The sequence below is a fragment of the Haliotis rufescens genome, unplaced genomic scaffold (assembly GCF_023055435.1).
Source record: "Haliotis rufescens isolate VD_foot unplaced genomic scaffold, xgHalRufe1.0.p SCAF_59, whole genome shotgun sequence".
NCBI classification, from domain to species: Eukaryota; Metazoa; Mollusca; class Gastropoda; order Lepetellida; family Haliotidae; genus Haliotis; species Haliotis rufescens.
The window spans coordinates 1,036,750-1,060,890 of NW_025964323.1; the positions used below are offsets into that span (position 1 = coordinate 1,036,750).

The following is a 24,141-nucleotide window of genomic DNA, read 5'->3' on the forward strand; positions in this document are numbered from 1 at the left end:
TGATGACACTTTGAACAGCATTTATATCATAATTACCTCACTACTTCTAAAATACATTTCTTAAATACTGCTTTGGTTAGATTTTATTTGTTGAATAACTATACAGAACATTTACGTGAGTTACCTTATTGACAAAAACAGCCCAGGAAGAGTCTTGATAGGAGCGCTATCCCTTTAGCCCGTTTCCACATAAGGAGGGGCGGTAGGGTAGCCCAGTGGTTAAAGTGTTTGCACATCACGCCGAAAGCCCCTGTTCGATTCCCCACATGGGTACAATGTGTGAAATCCATTTCTTGTGTCCCTCGCTGTGACATTTTAAGAACCAGCAGGTGTCAAAATGCGCAACACATTTATGATTATTAGCGCTATTCACTCAATGAACGCCTCCATCCGTTATCGTGAAGTTACCAGTACGTTATCCATTGATGTCTTCTCCGTGGCGATTTTTTTGTTGTTGTTTGGTTTGGATTGTTGTCTTACGCCGCACACAGCAATATTCCGGCTATATGACGGCGGTCTGTAAATAATCGAGTCTGGACCAGACAAACCAGTGACTTACATCTTGAACATCGATCCACGCAAATGGGATTGATGACATGCATCAACCAAGTCAGCGAGCCTGGCCACCCGATCCCGTTAGTCGCCTCTTACGACAAACATGGTCGCCTTGTACGGCAAGCATGGGTTGTTTAAGGCCTATTCTGCTCCGGATTGTCACGGGTCAGTAATCGAGTATGGTTTTACGCCGCTGTTAGCAATATTGCAGAAACATCTCGGAGGGGAGACCTGGAATGGGCTTCATTCATTGTACCGACTTGGTAAAATCGAACCTGTGTTTTCGACGTGAAAAGCGAGCGCTTAACACTAGAATACCTGAACACCCCTTCAAGCTAAGGAGCCAATAAAGCCAATGAAATAGTACTGTCAAGCCATATCGATTTTGTGTATATATTGGAGGGTGACATTGTACCACAATTGACATCATTCAGATTTTGTACAGCGATGACCATGCCGCGATGTAAACACTACCTCCGTTTTGTTATTAAAATTTGAGTGATCTGGTTCAACCGAGGTTACCACATTTGAGACAACCAGGGTTGACTAGATTCAACCAGTGTTAATCAATGGTAACATTTGTTTGTTTGTTTGTTGTTTAACGCCGCACTAAACAATATTCCAGCTATATGACGGCGGTCTGTAAAATAATCGAGTCTGGACCAGACAATCCAGTGATTGACATCATGAACATCGATCCACGCAATTGGGATCGATGACATGTATCAACCAAGTCAGCGTGTCTAACCACCCGATCCCGTTAGTCGCCTTTTACGGCAAGTATGGGTTGCTGAAGACCTATTCTACCCCGGAATCTTCACGGGTCCAATGGTAACAGTACTCGATATATATAAAATAGCAATACCTAGATTATTATATTCATTAAAATCATTTAATTCAAGAAAGAATCAATAAATGCAAGTAATTATCTTTTACACAACACAACAATTACATGTTACACTAAATTTAGATGAATGTGATGGTTGTTATATCTGAACTGGTATGATAATGGCCTTACTATCGAAATAAACATCTAAATGATCACACAAACCTTTCCATAGCCATAAGAAATCTCTCAGGTGACAGATGTTGTATGTATAACTATCAATGTCAGTGTCAGTGTCAAAGCAGGCAGTTCAAATGTACATAACAGTTATCTATATTCATAAGCGACATATAAATATGCTTACGTATGTATTTCATTGTGTAAAATAACACTGAAATAAAACACAATAGCTTCCTTAATGCAAATGGTTATGACAAGAAAACTGTCATTTTGGGTAATGCAATAGTCACCGATGATCTACATGAACAACATTGAGTCCACACATCAGTCTCTAAATGAGATACTGTGCATGTATAATGTTATGTGCCTGTTGGAAACAAATTGTCCATTCTCGATGGCGAAAGATACAGGTAGACTCAATGGTATGTTTATCGATAGATAAACTCGAAAAAAACAGTTCAGTGATAACACGACTTTCTGTGTCCTTGAAACAAATCAAACGACTTCAGCAACGTGTTGCTGGTGGATAATGGGTCTACAACCAATAAGAGCCCAAGAGTATTCACTACAGAGTACAGTACATGTCATCGTATCCCGAATGCGTAGATCGATGCTTATGATATCAATCCCTGGATGTCTAGTCCAGACCCGATTGCTTGCAGGCCGCCATCATATACCTTTAATATTGCTGAGTTCGGCGTTAAACTACAAACAAACAGTACTTGATATTGCTTTGAAAACAATATGGCCAAAACAGAAACAGACAAGAAGTAAAATTTATAAGACTTCTCTGCCACACTCGACTGTACGATTTCCACTACATTATGATGCAACTCGTTCGTTGTTTAACGCCACACTCAATATTCTATATTCCACATATATAGCAATATTCCAGCTGTATGACAGCGGTATGTAAATAATCGTGTCTGGACCAGATAATCCAGTCATTGACATCAAGTGCATCCATATACGCAATTTGGATACGACGGTTTAATCATTTATGAAATTAATATAGTTTATCTATGTGTATGTTATCATGTTCTTTGATAACGTCACCAGTCTGTATTGTTTTACCTTTTGGTGAGTTTTCATGTCATAACCATTGGCATCAAAGAACCAGTCGTGTCTAATTTCAGTATAAATTAGACGAAGAATGAAAAATGTAATATGCCTTCATGTTGAAAACGACAAAAGCATGTTGATGTATTACTAACACTTCAAGATGATTAATATATGTACGCCACCTGCCTGAGTTTCCTTCATACTTGACACTAAGAGTCAATAAAAACAACTGTCTCACATGCAATAAACATCACCAGAAAACTCAAAATGTCGATTGTGTACTATGTTGCCTGACAAACAAAGTCATCTTTTAGGACTTGTGCTCAAATGAAAGTATACATTTACACATGGTCCCGTCCGGGAAATTGACGGAGAGTAAGTTATTATATGCAGAATGAAATAGAGCGACAATGCCCTGTAGCTTACCTGGATTATGAAAAAATAAATTATGTGATGCTTCTACCTAATTAGGGTGAAAAACATGTGAGTTGAAGAAAAATGATGGATTCCAAGTAAAATGTTTTTGCAACATTTTACAACGATGCAGTTTTGAACAAACTTGAATTTACTAGCCATTTTCATTCACACAAAGTTCAATTTTCGGCGGTGGTTCTTAAGAATACGATTTTAAAACATGTCGTGAAAGTTGATTTTTTAAATATTTTGGTCCGTCAAAAGACACTTGTCAAATTATCAAAAATGTTGCCCGCCGTTCGGGCACATCTCTGACCAATTTGAACGTATTTCGATATTATCTCATGCATCACAATGGGCCACCCTTCGTTCCTCTCACAGTGCCTCCCTTCACGCCCGAAACACGTCTGCCACCTGTTAAGTGTAAACAAAATCTCAATTCATCAGATGACGCCCAAACGGTTTTGCCCACTGTTCTCAGAGGCGCATGTGTGCCTCTGAAAGGACATGTTGATTTCAGACCCAAATTTTACCCTGTTTCGTATCGTTGACGTCGAAAGTCGCATTTCTGTGGCAGCCCTGACGTTTTCTCTCAGTTCTGGTGCAGACATTAATCTGTTCCTCAACGCAAGGGCGCGAACCCGACCTGGGAGTAGTCTTTCTAAGCCCTCCTCTACCCATCCCAATCTTAACCCCAACCGTTTGCCAATAGATTTCCGACCCGTAAAGATTCCGGGGTAGAAAAGGTCTTCAGCAACCCATGCTTGCCCATCTTCCCGAGGCAAGAGAGTTAACTGACTTTAAAAGTCAAGTTTCCACCCTTGCCGAACTAGGCTGGAATTACTGGGCTCGATCGTAGCGCCACCAGTGTCTATTACGAGTTATGTCCTTTCTATGCCTCTCCTATTGACCAATCAGATTCAACCTCTCGTATCACTTGCATTTGCTTCAAAAAAACCGGTGGCGCCCAGTCAAGACGATCTGATTGATAATCAAGATCTATATTGTGATAAAACGAGCCTTACATCGCGAAGTGCATCAAATCACGTGAGCACCTTGATTAAAAGCATGAAAAGATTTAGAAAATATCTGTTGACAACGAGTTAGCGAGGCACATGCTTTGCAAATCCTGCAGTCGACCGAAATCTGCATGAAACTTTACGAACCGGGTTTCGATTTCAGTGCGCGATTTTGATTGGACTATGCAAAGACTCGTTAGTCCAGCCAAAATGTAACTCCATAATACCAGCCTAGTTCGGCAAGGGTGGAAACTGGACTATTATAGTCAGTTAACTCACTTGCCTCGGGAAGATGATGCTTGCCGTAAAAAGGTGACTATGCTTGTCGTAAAAGGCGACTAACGGGATCGGCTGGTCAGGCTCGCTGACTTGGTTGATGCATGTCATCGATCCCAATTGCGTGGATCGATGCTCATGATATCAATCACTGGATTGTCTGGTCCAGACTCGATTATTTACAGACCGCCGTCATATAGTTGGAATATTGCAAACCAAAAACCAATAGATTTCCATCTGTCGGAAAATCACACCTTAGATTTACCAGTGTCTGTTATTGTCCAGCTCTGTCATGCCTTTTGCGCGCATTCTTTCATTTTCTCGTGTACACTTCTGGGGGCCTTTTCCTCCGTTGTAACCGATCAATAAACCATATGGTTGTGACGTTTATTGGCACATGCGACCGCCTCCGTGGTATAATGGTAGAGCGTCCGCCCGGAGAGCGGACGGTCCGGGGTTCGATCCCCGACCGCGTCATACCAAAAGACATTAAAAGATGGAACTTGTTGTTACCCTGTCTGGCGCTCGGCCTTAAGGGGCTAAAACAAGGACTGGTCGGCTTTGAGTCAGTATACTGTGTCTGAGTGGGGTGTTCATGTTAAACTGCGGCATGGTATCTCAGTGAGCTAGCACTATAAATTGGCATCAGTCCGGACTAGTACAAGCAGCCACACAAACACACACACGTGCATGCACGTCGCTATATAAGTGCAATAATCTTGGACGCGACGTTAAACCCCATTTCCCCTCCCCTCACCTTATTGGCACATGCAAGAAACCAGGATGCGTCACCGTGCACGGCATGTTTTACGTGTGAAATGTGCTACTATTATGCCGAAAAGATTCTTAATTAAAATGGCTGCCGTATCGACCATGTTTAACAACGTATTGTATTTCTGTGAGCATTTTAGAGACACCAAAGCTGATATAAAAAATCCAAAAGGTAACGACCGACGGACGGACAACGCGCCACGACATAAGTCCACTATACTTTACTTGTCAGGTAGAGGCGGTCCGGTAGCCTAGTGGTTAAAGCATTCGCTTGTCACGCCGAAGACCCGGGTTCGATTCCCGACATGGGTACAATGTGTAAAGCCCATTTCTTGTGTCCCCCGCCGTGATATTGCTGGAATATTGCTAAAAGCGGCGTGAAACTATACTCACTGACTCACTCACTTGTCAGGTAGCTATATCCAAAATTGGTCTGGAAGAATGTGGTTCGATTTACCATCACTTCGGCAATGTTTCAACCCATAAGAATAATACTTATACAACCATATAAAGAATTACAATCAAACCGAATAAGGACAATAAATATCACATATTTTAGATAAAACATGTACAAATAAGGTCTATAACATTACCCTTAACTGGAAGAATCCAAACGCAATGGAAATTAGCGATTACTTCATTAGAAGAGTGTCTTCACTCAAAGATGGCTATCGAGACCATCTGATCTCGATAGCTGCTTCTTACAACGAGCAGGGTTGCTAGGGTCCAGTAAAAGTTCTTAGCATTGTGTTTTGACAATGGTTAACTGTCAGGAAATAATATCTAATTTACGCAGTGTTGTGGAAGATACTATATTCAGATGCTTCCATTGTTCTTTTTTTCATAAAATGAAGAACAAAAACTAACGCGAAAGAAACATTTTGAATATGAAATTTTAAGCCAGATTATCCTTTCTGCAGACAACATGATACCCAGTAAGTCAATAACTACAAATTTCAGCAAGGCTTTAACGTTTTACCACACATGTTGACATAACATATGAAAAACACTCAATGTGAAAGTAAATGTGTTGAAAGTGTATGTTCGGATGATATAGAGAATCTCAGCAGGGTGTCTTTTGATATCAAATACATCAACACGAGTTGATAAAAGTGGGAAAACTCCGAGGCTTGCCGAGGTTTTTTTCCACTTTTATCAACGAGTGTTGATATATTTGATATCGAAAGACACGAGGGTGAGATTTTATTTATCATCCAACATCATTCTTCCAACTTTTTCAGTTTGTAGACAGTAATAAGCAGTGTCTTAAGTCTAAAAAGTACTGCTAACAGCTTCAGTAGCAGAGCCATTGGTGATGTCATTTGATTGTGACGTCATGTAACAATGACGTCACAATGGTCTGCAAAGCATTGTGATGCAATTTCATTGCAGCGATATCTACAGTGTAGATGTCGCTTGATCTCACCCAAGCGATATCTCCCGTTGGAGCCAGTTTTGGATGATAAACTAACATACATAGCATATACAATGTACTTTCTATAGAGTTACATATATTGCTTGTCCGGATCTGCATTGATAAGCGCATCATGGGTACGAATACAAATTAAAATAACCAAGTAAGTGACACCAGATGATACTCTGTCCTAACGAACCAGGTGGTCTACAACACTGCCAATGATCAACGAGTGTAGCAGCTGTGAAGTGAATATTCAAACGTTTTATCTTGTCATGTGTAGGATGGCGATTGGCTGAATGAAATGATGGACAGGAGTGGACCAAAGGCAGTAAACTATAAATAGTCCAGAGATCCTCTTCTTTGCATCGAGACGCAGGAGCCTGTCACAGATACTGAAAAGGTAAGTCGCAATTCTTCATGAGATGTGACATTTGAACTCACTCACTCCACTCACGCCACGCCATTTATTCATGCTTTGATGTTTGTTAGATTTTTGTTTAACGCCGCACTCAGCAATTTTCCAGCTATATAATCGTGTCTCGACCAGACAACCCAGTGATTGACATCATGAGCATCGATCCACGTAATTGGGATACGATGAGTACATCAACCACGTCAGCGAGTCTGACCACCCGATCCCGTTAGTCGCCTCTTACGTCAAGCATAGTCACCTTTTACGGCAAGCATGGGTTGCTGAAGACCTATTCTACCCCGGATCTTCACGGCCCCCATGTATTCATGCTTGCATCATGAACAGGGTAGTGGTTACCTTGTGCTTTGCTTTGGAATATTGTTTCTTCTTCGGCGAGCACATAGCACTTTCATCTATTGCAGGATAAGAGTGATCGGCGGGGTTGCCTATTGGTTAAAAGCGTTCGCTCGTCACGCCGCAGAACCCGGGTTCGATTCCCCACATGGGTACAATATTGTGAAACCCATTTCTGGTGTCCCCCGCTGTGATATTGCTGAAATATTTCTTAAAGCGGCGTAAAATACTCACTCACTACAGGATAACAGTTATATTAATTCGTTGACCAGTTTTGTGCAATGCTTTGCCCTGTTATAGTAATATCCTCGACTGAAAGCCCGATTGCCACAATAACATTATTTCTTATTTTAGTTACCGGTTACTTTACACTTGTTGTCTGGAGAAGATCTAATTCGGCGTCATGTATATGCAAGCACTCCTACTTCTTGGCATGGGCGTATCGACCCAAGGGTTTGGCTATCTTGATCCGCCTACAGTAGTGACTAACAGTAAGTATAACATATGGACCGTTTGAATAAACCAACGCTCTCTGAGGTCCCCCCACATTGTATTTGTTTTCTTCATGGGAGGACACAGCCGTCCATGGCTACGCAATTTGCAGTGCAGACTTCCGGTGGTGCAGGGGCGGTAGGGTAGCCTTGTGGTGAAAGCTTTCGCTCGTCACAGCATATAAAACATCATTGCCACCCCCGGAAAAAACTGATTGCCAAAATTGCTGGACGATCATATTTGAAACAGACAAAACGATTCGGTCCGTCAGAGCCCTTTAGGGGCGGTCGGGTAGCCTAGTGGTTAAAGCGTTCGCTCGTCACGCCGAAGACCCGGGATCGATTCCCCACATGCGTACAGTGTGAGAAGCCCATTTCTGGTGTCCCCCGCCGTGAAATTCCTGGAGCATTGCTAAAAGCGGCGTAAAACCATACTCACTCACTCCGGTAACTTATGATCCTCGGACCAAACCCTGGAACTGACCTGTCACTGTTTGTTAGGAAATTGTGCTCGTGGGATTCACCATAGTGTTAAATTCTAAGAGGAATTTGACACTTCGGGCTTTCTAGCACATCAAGCTGACACACATGTACAGCTGAAATATTGTTCATAGCAGTGTTACGCATCATTCTCGTTCACTCTTCTCAGTTGAGGTTTGTCACATGCCTGACGTCCTTTAAACAACGTAGGATGCTGGGTTCAAAGCCCCGTTCGTCCTGGTTTTGTTTCAAGATGTATCAGGGGGCACGGGTGGCCCAGTCGTCGAAGGCGCCGCGATTCGCTGTGCAGTGTTGCGTCCCTTGGGCACGCCAGAAACCTATCATTGTGGGTTCGAATCGCCCCGCTTATGTTTCTAGGTTTGTCCTCACCATACCCGTGCTCGTGGGTTTTACCGAAGTGGTAAACGTCTGAGACCTGCATCACTTCGGGCTTTCCTCCCACATTAAGCTGACACGCCGTGATATAACTGGAATAATGTTAAAAGCGGCGTTAAACCCAACTCACTCACGAACGATGTATTAACACTTATTGCCAGTGAGTGATCACGACAAAATCGTGCTTGTGAGAATAGCTCATCAGTATGTATCACAACTGCTTCACAACTGTAACCGCCGCATCACCATTTTCGTCGGCTCGTATAGAATCTTTCATGCATTTCATGGATACAATAATTACCCTGCCCTGGAATTATACTCTGTCTTTACGTGAAAAACGAGAAACAATAACGTATTTATTCAGTTATATTGTTGATAAATAAACTCTAGCTCTAGTGTTCCGATATGCCTGTCATGCTGACACACAACACACAATTACAAAAGAGATAATGTTGTGTTTTGTCAAACATAAACATTAAGCAAACTAGTGCACTTCTTAAGAAAGCAAAGTAAGAAACGATTTTGTTTTCTTCCAGAGTATGGAACGGAATTAGTCTACTGTGATTACCAGAACGTGAAAATGCTCCCCGATTCCTTTTGGAGAACGGCAGATTGCGAGGAATGCGAATGCACCAAGAGCGGGATGTTCTGTGAGGGGTAAGAAAAAAAAGCGCGTTTGTTTTGAGAGCAAGTAAAAGAGGATCATGCTTTATTAGACCCGTGAAGATCCGGGGTAGATAAATGTTCAGCAACCCATGCTTGCCGTGAAGGCGACTATGCTTGTCGTAAGAGGCGACTTTCGGCATCGGGTGTTCAGGCTCGCTGACTTGGTTGATGCTATTCATCGTATCTCAATTGCGTGGATCGATGCTCATGATGCCACTCACTGGATTGCCTGGTCCAGACTCTAGATTATTTAGAGACCACCGTCATATAGCTGGAATATTGCTGAGAGCGGCGATAAACAACAAACAAACATCATGCTTTTTTATGGTTAAATATTCCATATATATATATATATATATATATATATATATATATATATATATATATATATATATATACAAAAATGAGGTCAATGTTCACTCGGTGTACATGTAATATATAATAAAATAATAAAGTCCACGTTAGTCCATCATCTTCTTTATATCAGTTTCATACATAGTACTTTCGCTGTCTCATGACAGCTCTTCAGTGTAACTGACATATACATATAATATATATATAATGTATATGTCAGTTACACTGAAGAGCTGTCATGAGACAGCGAAAGTACTATGTATGAAACTGATATAAAGAAGATGATGGACTAACGTGGACTTTATTATTTTATTATATATATATATATATATATATATATATATATATATATATATATATATATATATATATATATATATATATATATATATAATATATATTTATATATATATATATGTATAGTTTTAAATTGTGTAAAATATATCTAAAATTCGACAAATATAATTTGCTTTTCCTTCGCTTTTATCCAGATTTGGGTTCAATGCTGGTGTGTTTGGGGCACCGACAGGATGTGATGTCGTGAATGATGCATGCGACATAAGGTTGGTGGATGCTCAAGACGACACCAAGGACTGCGAACCTTTCAAACAAGGGCCTCCGCCCCACCTGTTTGCGCCCCCTGAAGGAACATCTTTTAATATGGAAGAAGTACACTTCTGAGGATCTTCTCGCGCCCCTAACGGGACAAGATACAAATAAACTGACATGAAACGTCAGATACGTGTGTTTGGGTTCTTTTGCTATCGATAACTGCATTTGAAGTGTGTGTCAGTAAGTTAGTGATTCAGTCTGTGTATTTTTTACAAAGCCATGCTACATGTATTTAGGGATACAGTAAACTACGGTTATAACGAACACGCTTATAACGAACTGGCGGATATAACGAACTGGTTTTTAGGACCCTGCCATTTGCTGTATATACGCTATATATTTGCTTATATCGAATTACGGTCATAATAACGAACTAGAATTTGTGGTCCCTTTAGTTCGCCATAACCGTAGTTCCCTCACTAGTATTTTTCAAATGATGACACGAGGGCATCGATCCCTGTCCTTATTATGTAAGAACTGTCCCTTTGATCTTGTGAATACAGCCGCTGCAGAAACAGCGGAAAATCAGTGGTTCGATCCCCTGGCACGTCATAATGTTAAAGATGGTGCTTGATGTTACCCTTCCTGACGTTCGAAATTATGGGTATAAAACAAGAACTGTCAGGCTCGGATTCAGTAAACTGTGTCTGAGAAGGATATCCATATCTTTTGCAGTGGGCAAACACTAGAAAACCGGCTTAAGACCGGATCAGTACAAACTGCCACAAAACACGTCCACACACGTCGCTTTTTTATTAAGCAGGCCCATGTAAACTTGGGGGTGGACCGCTCCCGGGGTCTTGTGGTAAAGTGTAGATCCGGGGTTCGATTCCCGGCCGCGTAATACCAAAAGACGTTAAAAGATGGTACTTGTTGTTACACTGCCTGGCGCTCGGTATTAACAAGGACTGATCGGCTCGGAGTCAATATAGCCTGCAACCTCGGGGTATCGCGGTACTTGTCATGTACGCTAAACGGAACAAAATGCACTCACTAACCTTTATGTTTATTCGTGTTCTCTGTATCAGATATCATTCATGTTATCAAACAATGCATATTTTACTGATAAAAGTTCATTATTTACATTAGTAGCTCCGAGTTAAAGCCGGGTCTCGCGCTCTGTTTGACAAGGGAGAGAACTCCATCGTATCGCGGTACAGAGAAAAGTTGTGTATGGAGGTCCGAATTGGACAAAAAGAGGACATAATTCTACCAACCACTTGGTATGATCATGCCAGACATCAGTGATTTGTCCAGACAAGTGCAAAGACAGCACAAGTAAAATTCTAAATGTGTTATCAGCAATAGGTATTCAATGCATATTTACCGAAAAGTAAGAGAAAAATATTGTTATAAGTCAACATCAAAATATCAGAAATGATATTTTAAGATTGTTTAAAAAAATTGGATGACAATAATTTGTCACAAAATTGAAAAATGTTAAAAGTCAACAATAAATATATAAAAAGCACTCCTAGTATGCCCAAAGTATGTATTTATCTTTTGGTTACTAGTGAAGAACGTATTTCTAAGTTTGGCATTATGGCCCTTATGATCTCCCAATAGATTCTGGGCACAGAGCGGGAAAAAATGTGCGGACTACGTAACTTCCGTTACCTCATTAGTCGCCATGAAAATGCAGATGATCTAGTTCAATAGAGAAAGTTTACTTGGGGAACTGCGGGTTTTATCGTTGGCCATTGATAGATGGGGGTAAGGCAATATTACAACAGATGCCAGAAATAAGTATCAACGCATTAATAACTCCTTACTTACAGCAGACGGAACATTCCGAGGAAATTGAAATTGTTTACGAAGTGAGCACTTCCTGGTTACTGATCATGATTTGCATTAATAGACAGCCGCTAAGAGGCGTGTCCCACGTGAACTATCGGAAATCACAAATGCCGCGATACGATGAATGCCGCGGTACCATGGGGTCCGAGTATACTGTGTATGAGTGGGATATCCATTTAGACTGCGGCATGGTATCTCACTAGGCTAGCACAATAATATCGGCATTAGTCAGGACTAGTACAACCAGACACACACACGGTAATGCACGTCGCGACCGCCTCCGTGGTCTAGTTATAGAGCGTCCGCCCGGAGAGCGGACGGTCCGGGATTCGATCCCCGACCGCGTCATACCAAAAAACGTTAAAAGATGGTACTTGTTGTTACCCTGTCTGGCGCTCGGCCAATTAAACCCAATTTCATCTCACCTCACCTAATGCACGTCGCTATATGTGAGTGCAATAATCTTGGACGCGACCTTCAACCCCATTTCACCTTACCACATTTAGAGGTGGATGGTAGGGATGTGGTTACTGAAGTCAAGTGTCTATCGTAGTACAGTAAACTACGGTTATAACGAACTTAAAGGGACTTCTAAGTTTAGTTCGTTATAACCGTAGTTCGTTATAAGTACATATACAGCATGACTACAGCAAGCAGTCGGGACCAAAAAGTAAGTTCGTTATATTATATCCGTCAGTTCGTTATAAGCGTGTTCGTTATAACCGTAGTTTACTGTAATCAGATATACTTTAAGTGCCAGCTTCCCGTATGATTGATTGGTTTATTGTTTACGCCGCACTCAGCAATATTCCAGCTATATGACGGCGGTCTGTAAATAATCGAGTCTGGACCAGACAATCCAGTGACTGATATCATGAGCATCGATCCAGGCAATTGGGATCGATGACATGCAACAACAAAGTCTTTCCGTAATGAGAAAAATACTACTGGTCCTACAGCAACAAAACATACAGTTTTAAACCTCTGAGGGAAACTCACTCACTATATCTATCGAGGGAACGGACAACATAAGCATTAGGTGATCTTCTTTGTATGAACTGGCCGGTTGTGTGTCATCCCGCCGTGAATCGTTGTTCATGCAATCAACCACTGGTTCTGGCATGATTATTTATGTGCCGCCGAGATTTTGCTGGAATATTGCTAATTTCGGCTTGGAAACAACTTTCACTCAAGAATGTATGTTTTTCTTAACATAGGTCGTTCACTGCTGTTATAGTTGTATAAGTACGACATAAAGTATTTGGTCACCTTACGGCGGCGTAATAAGACTAACTTCGTTCACACTGAGACGAGAGTGCCCAAGAAGCTGGATAGATACGTAATTGAACAATTGCGGCGGTTCAAAATAATGTTGATGCAAACAATAAAATATTAATATTTTTTTAAATGTTGATTCAGGGGTTGCCTCTGATTTGACAAATGTAAAAATCATTCGTTTGAAAGCTATCCCACATATTGTTCGACCCGTGAAGATCCGGGTTAGAATTGATCTGCATATTTTGTGGCACGAACTCAAGGCGCTGGACCAAGTGCACAAGTTTTGTGAAGTCACTATTCTCGGACCGTAACACGGGCATGAAACAAACAATAAAGTGTTACGTAAAACGAAGGACTTCACTGAAGGTCAGTTCATCGCCTGCCTCAATGCTTTTTTCGAGGCTTGTGCTATTGTTTAATCACATCTGAGTCAAAGTGGAGTGGTGTGTTTCATTTGATTTGAAAACACAGACAGGCGCCGTCTCATCAGGTGTGTTGTCCTTTCACTCTGCGTCTGTTGTTTAGTTGTCAATGTAGCAAATGATCCTTTGCGTCGTCGGATGATTTTAGGTATCATGACAACATTAAACAAGGGGACGATGTATGTTAATTTAAAGACTAATAAGGTTACACAATGGCAACAGTCTAAACTATGTTTGCTGAAAGTATGATTTGTTATGCTTAATAGAATATACTCTCTAATATTAACAGCTGCAAGTATGTGCTAATCAAAGGGTTAAACAATGTCGGTGTTAACTTGCAGGTAAAGAAGTGTTTGTCGGTTACACTACTTGTTATATTGTATCACAAAATCTAGTCAACTGTGATCCAACAGGAAATAGTTTGAAGAGGTATTTGGCGGAGTTATCACTTCAGTTGTTATTCTTGCTTACAGTATTTTCTCAGATGAGAAATTAAAGACTAATGAGGTTACACATCGACAACAGTCTAAAACTATGTCTTTTGAAATTATCATTTGGTATTCTTACTAGAAGATATTCCCTAACATTTAAAACTTGCACGTATGTACTAATCAAGTGGTCTAATCATACTGGTGTTAACATACACATAAATAGGTGTTTTGATGGTTATTTTTCTTATTATTTTGTACTAAGACTAGTCAGCCATTTGGTAACTTGCGATCTCAATATGCACATATAACGTTAAAATATGTCGTCCAACAAAATTGACAGTTCCTTGGCTGCTGGAATAAGAAAAGATGATAGTACAATATAAGAAAAAAGCTCACAATGTTTTACTTGGATACTTTTATACATGTTTTAATGTACATACGATGTCTCATAAGCCTGTAAAGGCTGGGTGCAATACCGATGATAATTGATTTTTCTGTTTTTATGCAGTATGTATATGTTATTTGCACGTGACATCTTAATAAAATACACTCTCTCTCTCTCTCTCTCTCTCTCTCTCTCTCTCTCTCTCTCTCTCTCTCTCTCTCTCTCTCTCTCTCTCTCTCTCTCTCTCTCTCTCTCTCTCTCTCTCTCTCTCTCTCTCTCTCTCTCTCTGTTAGAGTTGTCACACATTTTGATCCTCATTGGTGGTGGTGGGGTAGGGGTGCCCAGTCGTCTGTATCGCGGCAATATGCAGTGAATAGGTCCCAGAAACCTATGATCGTGGCTACTGATGCAAGATTCGCCCTGATCGTGTGTGTTGACTCTATTTTATACCCGGGTTTCACCGAAGTGGTAAACGTCTGCATTAAATCGGCTTACCTCCGGCCGCCATATAGCGGCGTTAAACAAACAAACAAACAACGGTATCTTCCCAAAACGTAGACCTTCCAAAACGCAGACCCGTTAAAACAACACTCGTTATGGCTGGTTGCATCAGTATTTAGTACCCTGTACCCTTAAGTAAAATGGTATCACCCATGTAACAAGAAAGAAAGCTGGGTAGAGTTCACAATTTTTTATTCAAATGTTATTTCATTGTCATTTATTATTATCAGTTATTTTCACTTGTTTATCATCAGTAGACCAACTGCATCCAGGCACTGAAGGCGTGTCTTTTCACGGCGATGAAGCTGTTCCTTGAGTCGGACAAGGCGATGTTCTTTCTCTCTGTAGACAACCTTCCTGGGTGGCGGTGCTGCTCCAAATTGAATCTGCGCTAGTTTCGCTCTCTCCGAAATTTCTACCTTCTGGATCAGTTCGATAAATCTGAAGATGTTTGGATGCTTGTGCTGGAGGGACTTGCCGATTCTGGAGTGGAAATCTTCTAGGTTGTTTGTACGGGGCCCTTGTGTCGCATGGTGATTCCACAGTCGAGGTGGGTGCCGGGCATCGTCATCCACCCATGTCGTAACGATGTAGTCGTTCATGGCATCAGATTGGCGCACGTCAGGGCACTGGTTCATGGCTTCAAGCCAGGCATCTTGGACCTCGAGAAGGGGCAGCAATGGCAGACCTGCAGCTCGTCGTATCCACTTGCGAACCATCAAGCTGACATACTGTTATGTAACTATTGTACTGTTCAAAGGGTCATAAGCCTTTCGTCATACGCCTATTTGTTATACAACAAAGTGGATATTAATTAAATCAAAAGTCCGAGTATCCTTTAGAAGCGTAATGTATAAGTCCACTGTTTTGAAAGACAGGTTCGATTCCCGACATGGGTACAATGTGTGAAGCCCATTTCTGGTGTCCCCCGCCGTGATATTGCTGGAACATTGCTAAAAGCGGCGTAAAACCATACTCACTCACTCACTCACTCACTCACTCACTCAGTGTGCCGGCCAACTGCACCATTGTTAACGACAACTGCATCGCGAGTCTGGTTTAAAAAATGGACTTGACGAAGGACTGCGTTACTGGAATGGATGATGTACCTGAACTTTCGTCTAAACATTGAACACTAGACGTGTTAGCCAAGAGTGCTACAGTCTGGTGTGTGGTGCTCTCGCTCACCACGGACAACCTTGATCGACTCCATGCCTTGTATGATATGTCCTCGGTTTTTTTTGACAACTCCTAAAGGCTGCAAAGGTATTGACCTTCTGTACGTCACGCCGAAGACCCGGGTTCGATTCCCCACATGGCTACAATATGCGAAGCCCATTCCTGGTGTTCCCCGCCGTGATATTTCTGGAATATTGCTCAAAGCGGCGTAAAAGCATACCCTCTCACTCGTTGTCGTACCATCTCACTTGAACGGTACTCAGATGCAAAGATTGGTTTGTTGTTTAACGCCGCACTCAGCAGTATTCCAGCTATATGACGACGGTCTGTAAATAATCGTGTCTGGACCAGACAATCCAGTGACTGATATCATGAGGCAAAGGTAATCGTGGGCATATACAGTCATATAATTGATAACAGTTCAACGTTATCTGTGTAATGTTTCAAAAGGCACCGTCGTAACGCCCATTCTTTAACATTGACAGACGTAGCTATCCCTTTATGACTGCCCTGGGCATTGTTATTTGAAGACCCGTGAAGGTCCGGGTTAGGATAGGTCTTCAGCAACCCATGCTATCTGTAAAATGTGACAATGCTTGTCGTAAGAGGCGACTAACAGGATCGGATGGTCAGGCTCGCTGACTTGGTTGATGCATGTCATCGTATCTCTATTGCGTGGATCGATGCTCAAGATGTCAGTCACTTGAGTGTCTGGTCCAGACTCGATTATTTACAGACCGCCGTCATATAGCTGGACTATTGCCGAGTGTGGTGTTAAACAACAAACAAACGAAACAAACACTCGGCTGCAGATCGAGAGGCACTGACAAAGTATAATGCTTCTAAGAATCCCTTTCACAGTACATGTACGCCACCAAGAGATATTTTACGCTCGTTTCCTAATGTACATAGGACGTATGTTTGAAACTGTCTGTTACATTATATTGTTGACACAGCAAACACGAAAACGTGGATTGTCTTGTCCAGACTCGAGTATTTACAGACCGCCGTCATATAGCTGATTGCGGCGTTAAGCAACAAACAAACCAACCAACCAACCTATGTCTCTCCTCGAAAAGCAACAGTATAACACTTCCCGGCGTAAATTTGGTAGTTTCAGAGTTTTTTTATTTGTTGCCAAAGTCGTCAAGCCAGCAAAGAAAAGACACGACATAAGCTTATTCATGGTATAAAACATTCGCTTTTAGGACCAATATAGTCCTGTCACTTGATATGGAATCACGTTATAACGCGATAATTAATAAAAGACGATAGCTGCATGTGTGCTAATACGGTGGCCATCCCAATGACCAATCTAAGCCATTGGGATACGATGACATGCATCAACCAAGTTACCGAGCCTGACCACCCGATCCCGTTAGTCGCCTCTTACGACAAGCACCATCGCCCTTTAAGACAGGCATGGGTTGCTAAACACCTATGCTGATCTGGATCTTCAAGGATGAGTATCTCCAATGGCGATTCTTTGTTAGAATTAGGCCGCAGCAACCTATGCTAGTTGTACAAGGCGAACAAATTGAATGAGAGCGAACGTCGGTGACTTGGTTGATTGTGTGTCACAGTGACACGATGGTGTTGGTCGTTGGTCATAATATCAACCACTTGATTAGCTAGACTCGATTATGTACTGGTCGCCGTCATATTGCTCGATTACTGCTGAGTGTGGCGTCAAACAAGGAAACATGAACAATCTTCTTTGAGTTTGCTGTTTTCTCAATCTCATTAAAATCAGATCTTAGTTTTCGCCACCGCTAAACAAAGATCTGAGGACATCCCATTACGGGTCACGTCAGAACGACCTTCCATCCAACCGATCAGAGCGTCGCTTACCAGATCGTGAAAGTGACAGTCGGAATGTGTTTTCTAATCATGCAACCACGAAATAATTAACACGGGGTATTCCGAATGACAGTTACGGGTTTTATGATTATATCCATTCAATCTAGGCCATCTATAAACCATTCCAGAATGTTCTTCTTAACAGTTTTAACAGTTTTAATCGAGAATACGTCAAAATATGTTTCGAAAGTAGTCGCCAGTTTGAAACCAGTGTCGTGAAGTTCGAGAAAGCCGCCTTCTGATTGGCTAATGGTTTCTTGTCAGTCATTTCATTGGTCGGTCAAAATTAACGAAAGGTCGTTCTGATTATAATGAGATTGCTGTTTTCTTTGAGGTTGATGAATATGTATGTATAGTGCGGATGTTGATGGTTGTCGTGAATAAAAATAATAATTTCTGTGTCTTATAGTTGTATATAAATAGGTATCTCTTCCAGAAATAGTACAAATGCCCAAGAATAGATGAATGATTAATTAGTCCATTCCATATACTTGCAGTTAAAAATAGTCTTGTTTCTTATGAGTTTTTTATAAAAAAAGCTGAGTTGTGAAGATGAAGTTTGTTCTGTAGTTATTGTATTTCTTTATCTTCCACTTGAACTCTCCTGGTGTCGCCACCTGTGGTTGGAGTGATTGAGTGAGTTGAGTTAACGCCGCTTTTAACGGTGTTCCAGTTATATCACGGCGTGTCAGCATAATATGGGAGCTCTCTCTTCCCAGAATTTGGAACAATCACCCAATACTGCATGTACCGAGGGCTGAAGATGCAGGTTGGATCTCACATTAAGACTGCCGACTGTATGGAGAGTACATGTGATGGGAACGGTCTCAGCTGCTGTGGGCGAGTATAGATGACAAGCTGTTACTGTTTAAATGTATTGCTCACACAGTGGTTAAAACATTGACAATAATCTTCATAAATAAATGTGTCCTTCAAAGCCAAAGGTACCTAAAGCATGGTGATGTTCTAGCTAAGATCAACTCGCATAAAATTTGAATTGAAGAACATTTTCACTGTCAAATTCCTCCCGTGAAGATCCGGGTCTTCAGCAACCAGTGCTTTCCGTAAGAGGCGAATTTGCTTGCCGTTGGAGGCGACCAACGGGATCGGGTGGTCAGGCTCGACGTGGATCGACGTTCATAACACCAATCACTGGATTGTCTGGTTCAGACTCGGATTATTCACAGACCGCCGTCTGGCATATTGCTGAGTGCGGCGTTAAATAACTCTTAATGTGGGAGGAAAGATCGAAGGGATGCAAGTCATGGATATTTACCACATTGGTGAAACCCACGAGCACGGGTAGGGTGCTGACAAAACCTAGAAACATTATCGGGCGAACTGGGATTCGAACCAACAATCATATGTTTCTGGCGTGCCCAATGGACGCAACTCTGCACTGCGATACGCGGTGCCTTAAACGACTGGACCACCCGTACCCGCTATGATTAACGATGCTTCATAGTAAACTAAACCAAATTAAAAACTTCACAATCCTAAAATTTTAACATTTTGACCAGTTATCATTGTGGGCCCTTATATTGTATTTAAACAATAATGGCCACGTATTGTCGTCAGATAACACCCGTTTTTGTGCAGGTGAATCGATCAAAATCATGTGCACAGCACTATAGTGGCAAAAGTGGTTTTTCACGTGCACCTGGTCACGTGGCCATAATACCGCACGTGTTTTCAGCCATACTTGTTAGCAGTCATTAATACAAAAAGAAAAACACAAGAAAACAAAAGTTTTTACGGCCATTTGTCATGCCACGCCTTTCAAATGTGCAACGTGAACGTGCCATCGGCATGTTGAAGACGGGAACGTCCGTAGCTGAAGTCGCAAGGACGACGGATTGTATTCGACGGACTGTTTATGATTTACAGACGCGTCTACAGCAAACCGCTGATCGCCCTCGGCCAGGTCGACCACGTGTGACGTCACATGCAGAGGATCGTCAGATTGTCTTACGTCATCTCCGTAACTGAGTTTTTGACGGCTACATCAACCAGAAATGAACTGTTTAGGGGTAGGCTGAGTGCGCAAACTGTTTGAAACCGTCTGAGAACTGCTCACCTTCAAGCACTTCCGACCTCAATCCCATCGAACACGTCTGGGATGCTCTTGGCAGAAGTCTGCGCACTCTCCAGAGCCAACCACAGAATTTGCAAGATCTTGGCACCATTTTGCAGCAATAATGGCGTCGTCTTCCCAATCATGTGTTCACAAGCATCACAAGGTCCATGCGGAGGCGTTGTGTGGCAGTTGTCAACGCACATGGTGGCCATACACGCTACTGAACTTGTGTGCCATCAGATTCTCGTGCTTGGGACTTATGATTTAAACTGTTGATGTTATTACCGAATACCATAGGTGCTTGGAACAAATTATGGTTACCACCGTTAATTAAAATCCTTCTTTGGACATTAATGATTAAAAATTACCTTCTCTGATACATTTGTCCGTTGTTTATCATATATGGGATTACTTTTAAAAATGTGAAGTTTTTAATTTGACTCAGTATATATGGTTTATTGCTTCACAGATTCGGCATTAAGGGTGGTGTGTTCGGGGCACCAGAGGGATGTAAGGTCATTGCTGACGGATGTACTGTGTTGATGGTGAAAGCTGACGATGAAACGAAAGACTGCTTCTCTGGAAATACTCTAATAATAAATTAAAACTGTTTATTTTATTTGTTCAAATAATTTTTATTAATATTGGGCCACAAGAATGTATTATTTGTTCTTCATGATGTGGTCATAATCTTCTCACTTAGAACAGCCTGCCATTGTTTGACACTTAGTTACTGCCCTGTGCAGCGTTAAAGAACAAACCAAACATATGCACATGTAGAATTACATGTAGTTACACATGTGCAAAATAACTTACGTGTAAAATGATGCACATGTGACGGGGTATTATAATTTGGTGCAATGCGCTGAATGCAAATTTGAATCCAACAATGTCAAAGATAATGATCATTGTTTTTTGTAGGAGGGGAGGGAGACTGGGTTTATATGGAGACTGGATATATTAAAATGAAGACCACACACACACACATGCACGCACGCACGCACACACGCACGCACGCACACACACGTATATATATATTCTCCTTTCTGGATAAATTCAAAACGTCAACGCCACAGAATAATCAGATTATCCGCCAAACCAGATTCCATTGGGCGTAAAAAGCAGAATATGATAAAATTTATGTGAATGGATCACTGAAAATCAGTGATGACACCAGATGTTCGCAGAAAAGGTAAGCATGTCCTGCTCTACCGGTAGCACCCGCCACTAACATAATTTGCATTAATAAGTAAGTGTTCGTTTGTTGCCTGACGCCACTCAGCAATACTCCTGCTACACGACGACGGGATGTAAACCATCGAGTCTGGGCCAGACAATCCAGTGATCAGTATCATGAGCAAGATCGGCGTCGTTGTGGTACAACGCCACACTGTCAATCAAGTCACCAAGCATGACCACCCGATCCATGTATGCCAGAGTCGTCGTCAAGCAAATAGTGGAACGTTGACAGTTACCCATGTCGCTGAGCCTGCAAATCAGGTGTACTGGGACATGGTGATCTTGTGACACTATTTACGAGAGGGTGACGCCAGCCACTTCAGCATGTGTTAACCATACACAACCTGGAGTGCACATTCTGGTGCTGATTTGTGTGTGTGTGTGTATATAGAGGTTATCACGCGAGTGTGTTTAGGGATGGTAAATATCCTGCATTAGGAATAAACATTGTATTTAGCGAGCCTTGGCGAGCTAAATACATAGTGTTTATTCCTAATACAGGATATTTACCATCCCCAAACACACAAGCGTGATAACCTCTTTATCATATAATGTCATTCTTTAATTCTGTGCTTTAAAATCGCTTTCCCTCTCTCACAAACATTACCGAAACATTGCGAGTTTTCCTGGAATGCGCGCATTAATATTTATTACGTCACAGGGTAAGTGATGTGTCAGTCGGACAGTGACAGTAGCCAATATAGTTCCAACTGAAATCTGTTTCTTATACAGTGGCGAAGCAACATATACGCAAAACAACAGTTGTTTTTAATTGCCTTTCGCGGCAATCCATCGGTCTGTCCGCTAGAGTAACTGCCCTTTGTCAAAGGGAAGCTACTCTAACCCTAGTCTATGAGGCGTCACGGCCACGGTCAGACGTTGTTGACAGTCGGTCTGCCCTGTTATAACGTTAAGAAGTGTAGTCAAATGTACATCCAGAGACAAAACGAAACACGGTAACAATTCAAACATATTTCAGCCAAATCCAACTATTTTAATTTGTGGAGAAGGTTTCAAGCCGCAGAGGTCTACAAGCACAGATATGGCTACTGGTCCCGCTTGGCTAGGCCTCGTGCCCTCGCAAAATTGTTTCGAAATTTATATTTCCAAAGTTGCCAAAACTTATAAAATGCCTTACCTACGTCACAGTTAGATACTGATTTTTAGCATATTAGAGTGTTCTGTTGATAATGATAGCCATTATCCCTGTAGTTTATCCAGATTCCCGATGGTTAATTCTCACTCGATCGCAGAATGACGAGGGCGACGCCATGTTTGTTTATAAACAGTGAAAGTAGTCCTACTTGACCTTTGTTATTTGCATCTCTATCCGCATATGACCCCAACAGATATCGTTTTTATCCGTTGGCTTTATCCTGCCGAGAAACCTACCCATTATATGATAAATATATATATACGCAGTTGGTGCCAATCTCCCCTACTTTCACGTTGCCCGTTCTTCAGAGCGCAATTACCGGTAAGTACAATGACATTGTCAATAAGTGTTGCTCTATGGATACCCTCAAATACAAAGTTAAGTGTCGCCGTCGAGCAAATAGTGTAACGTCGTCAATAATGCATTGACTCTTGATTAAACAGTTTAATTTTGAGAAATTTGTTGTCTGATCACGAGCATGAGTTTTGTAAATAATCTGGAAAAATTAAAAACCAATTACGAATTATATATATTAAACTAATTCATCAAACCCGACCATATCATAAATTGCCTTCCTGAACTCTAAATGATGTAAAATCTACACAACCCGTCCACATGACTGGAGTAACAATATCAGTTCAGGGAAACCCTTGAAACATAAATATACTTTTTACAAGAGGTAGAACTACAACCTCAGCGACATCAATGGAGAGCGAAAATAAGTTTTGGCTTTTTTTGTCAATTTAATGGTAATGTGTGTGTAGAATACAATCCTATTTACGTCAACACATCAGTAAAGAGAGAAAAAACATGTAAGTGCGACTATCGTGTTTATGAATCTTTATCAAATAGTGATAATACCAGGTGTTAGCTCAAAGGTGAGCGTGTGTTGCACAACCACTGCAGAAATGTTTAACGGAATGGCTGTAAACAAGTTCCGTTGTCACTTAAGGACGAAATGTTAAGCACATGTTTCGGAAATTCCTACATGTCCAACCCTAAATTCTCGCCTAACCCTAAATTCTCGCCTCACCCTAAATTCTCGCCTAACCTAAAAACTTAAATGGAGAATTGTCGGATAGTACTTGCCCACTCCAACCACCTTGGATGGAAAGGGATTCTGAAAGAATTTTCAGTGTGTTAAATAACGCTGTAATAATGCATCACTGCACAACGATGAAAGTATCAAAGTTAAGAGTTAGTGAGTGACTAAAAATTTACAGCTATATCGGCAGTATATCTGCCATATCGTGACGATAAAAAGTTTATGCATCAATAATAAATACATAAAGTACATCCACAACTGTCTAAAAATAACCAGACTATCACAGATTATATTTAAAACTAGCATGTAATCATAAAAAGATATCACTATTCATAATAATACATGGTAAAAACGAGCTAGAGTTCGCCAAAAACCAAAGGCCGGTGTTCCATCCCCGACCGCGTCATACCAAAAGACGTTAAAAGATGGTACTTGTTGTTATCCTGTCTGGAGCTTGGGATTAAGGGGCTAAAGCAAGGACGTTAA

General features: G+C 41.4%; 1 protein-coding gene across 1 annotated transcript; it reads left to right on the plus strand.

Annotated features, from left to right (window-relative positions):
- The first annotated feature begins 6,886 nt into the window (after positions 1-6,886).
- LOC124142863 (beta-microseminoprotein-like) lies at positions 6,887-10,410 on the plus strand. The gene is made up of 4 exons (XM_046511548.2): positions 6,887-6,920; positions 7,641-7,777; positions 9,190-9,310; positions 10,165-10,410. The coding sequence occupies exons 2-4, from the start codon at positions 7,690-7,692 to the stop codon at positions 10,352-10,354; spliced, it is 399 nt and encodes a 132-aa protein (XP_046367504.2). The 5' UTR covers positions 6,887-6,920; positions 7,641-7,689; the 3' UTR covers positions 10,355-10,410.
- The last annotated feature ends 13,731 nt before the right edge of the window (positions 10,411-24,141 follow it).

Bases quoted from the DNA above. Each gene is read 5' to 3' on its own strand.
- LOC124142863 (XM_046511548.2), top strand. From the start codon at position 7,690: ATGTATATGCAAGCACTCCTACTTCTTGGCATGGGCGTATCGACCCAA. The intron at 7,778-9,189 runs GTAAGTATAACA...GTTTTCTTCCAG, and splicing joins GCCTACAGTAGTGACTAACA to AGTATGGAACGGAATTAGTC. The intron at 9,311-10,164 runs GTAAGAAAAAAA...GCTTTTATCCAG, and splicing joins AGCGGGATGTTCTGTGAGGG to ATTTGGGTTCAATGCTGGTG.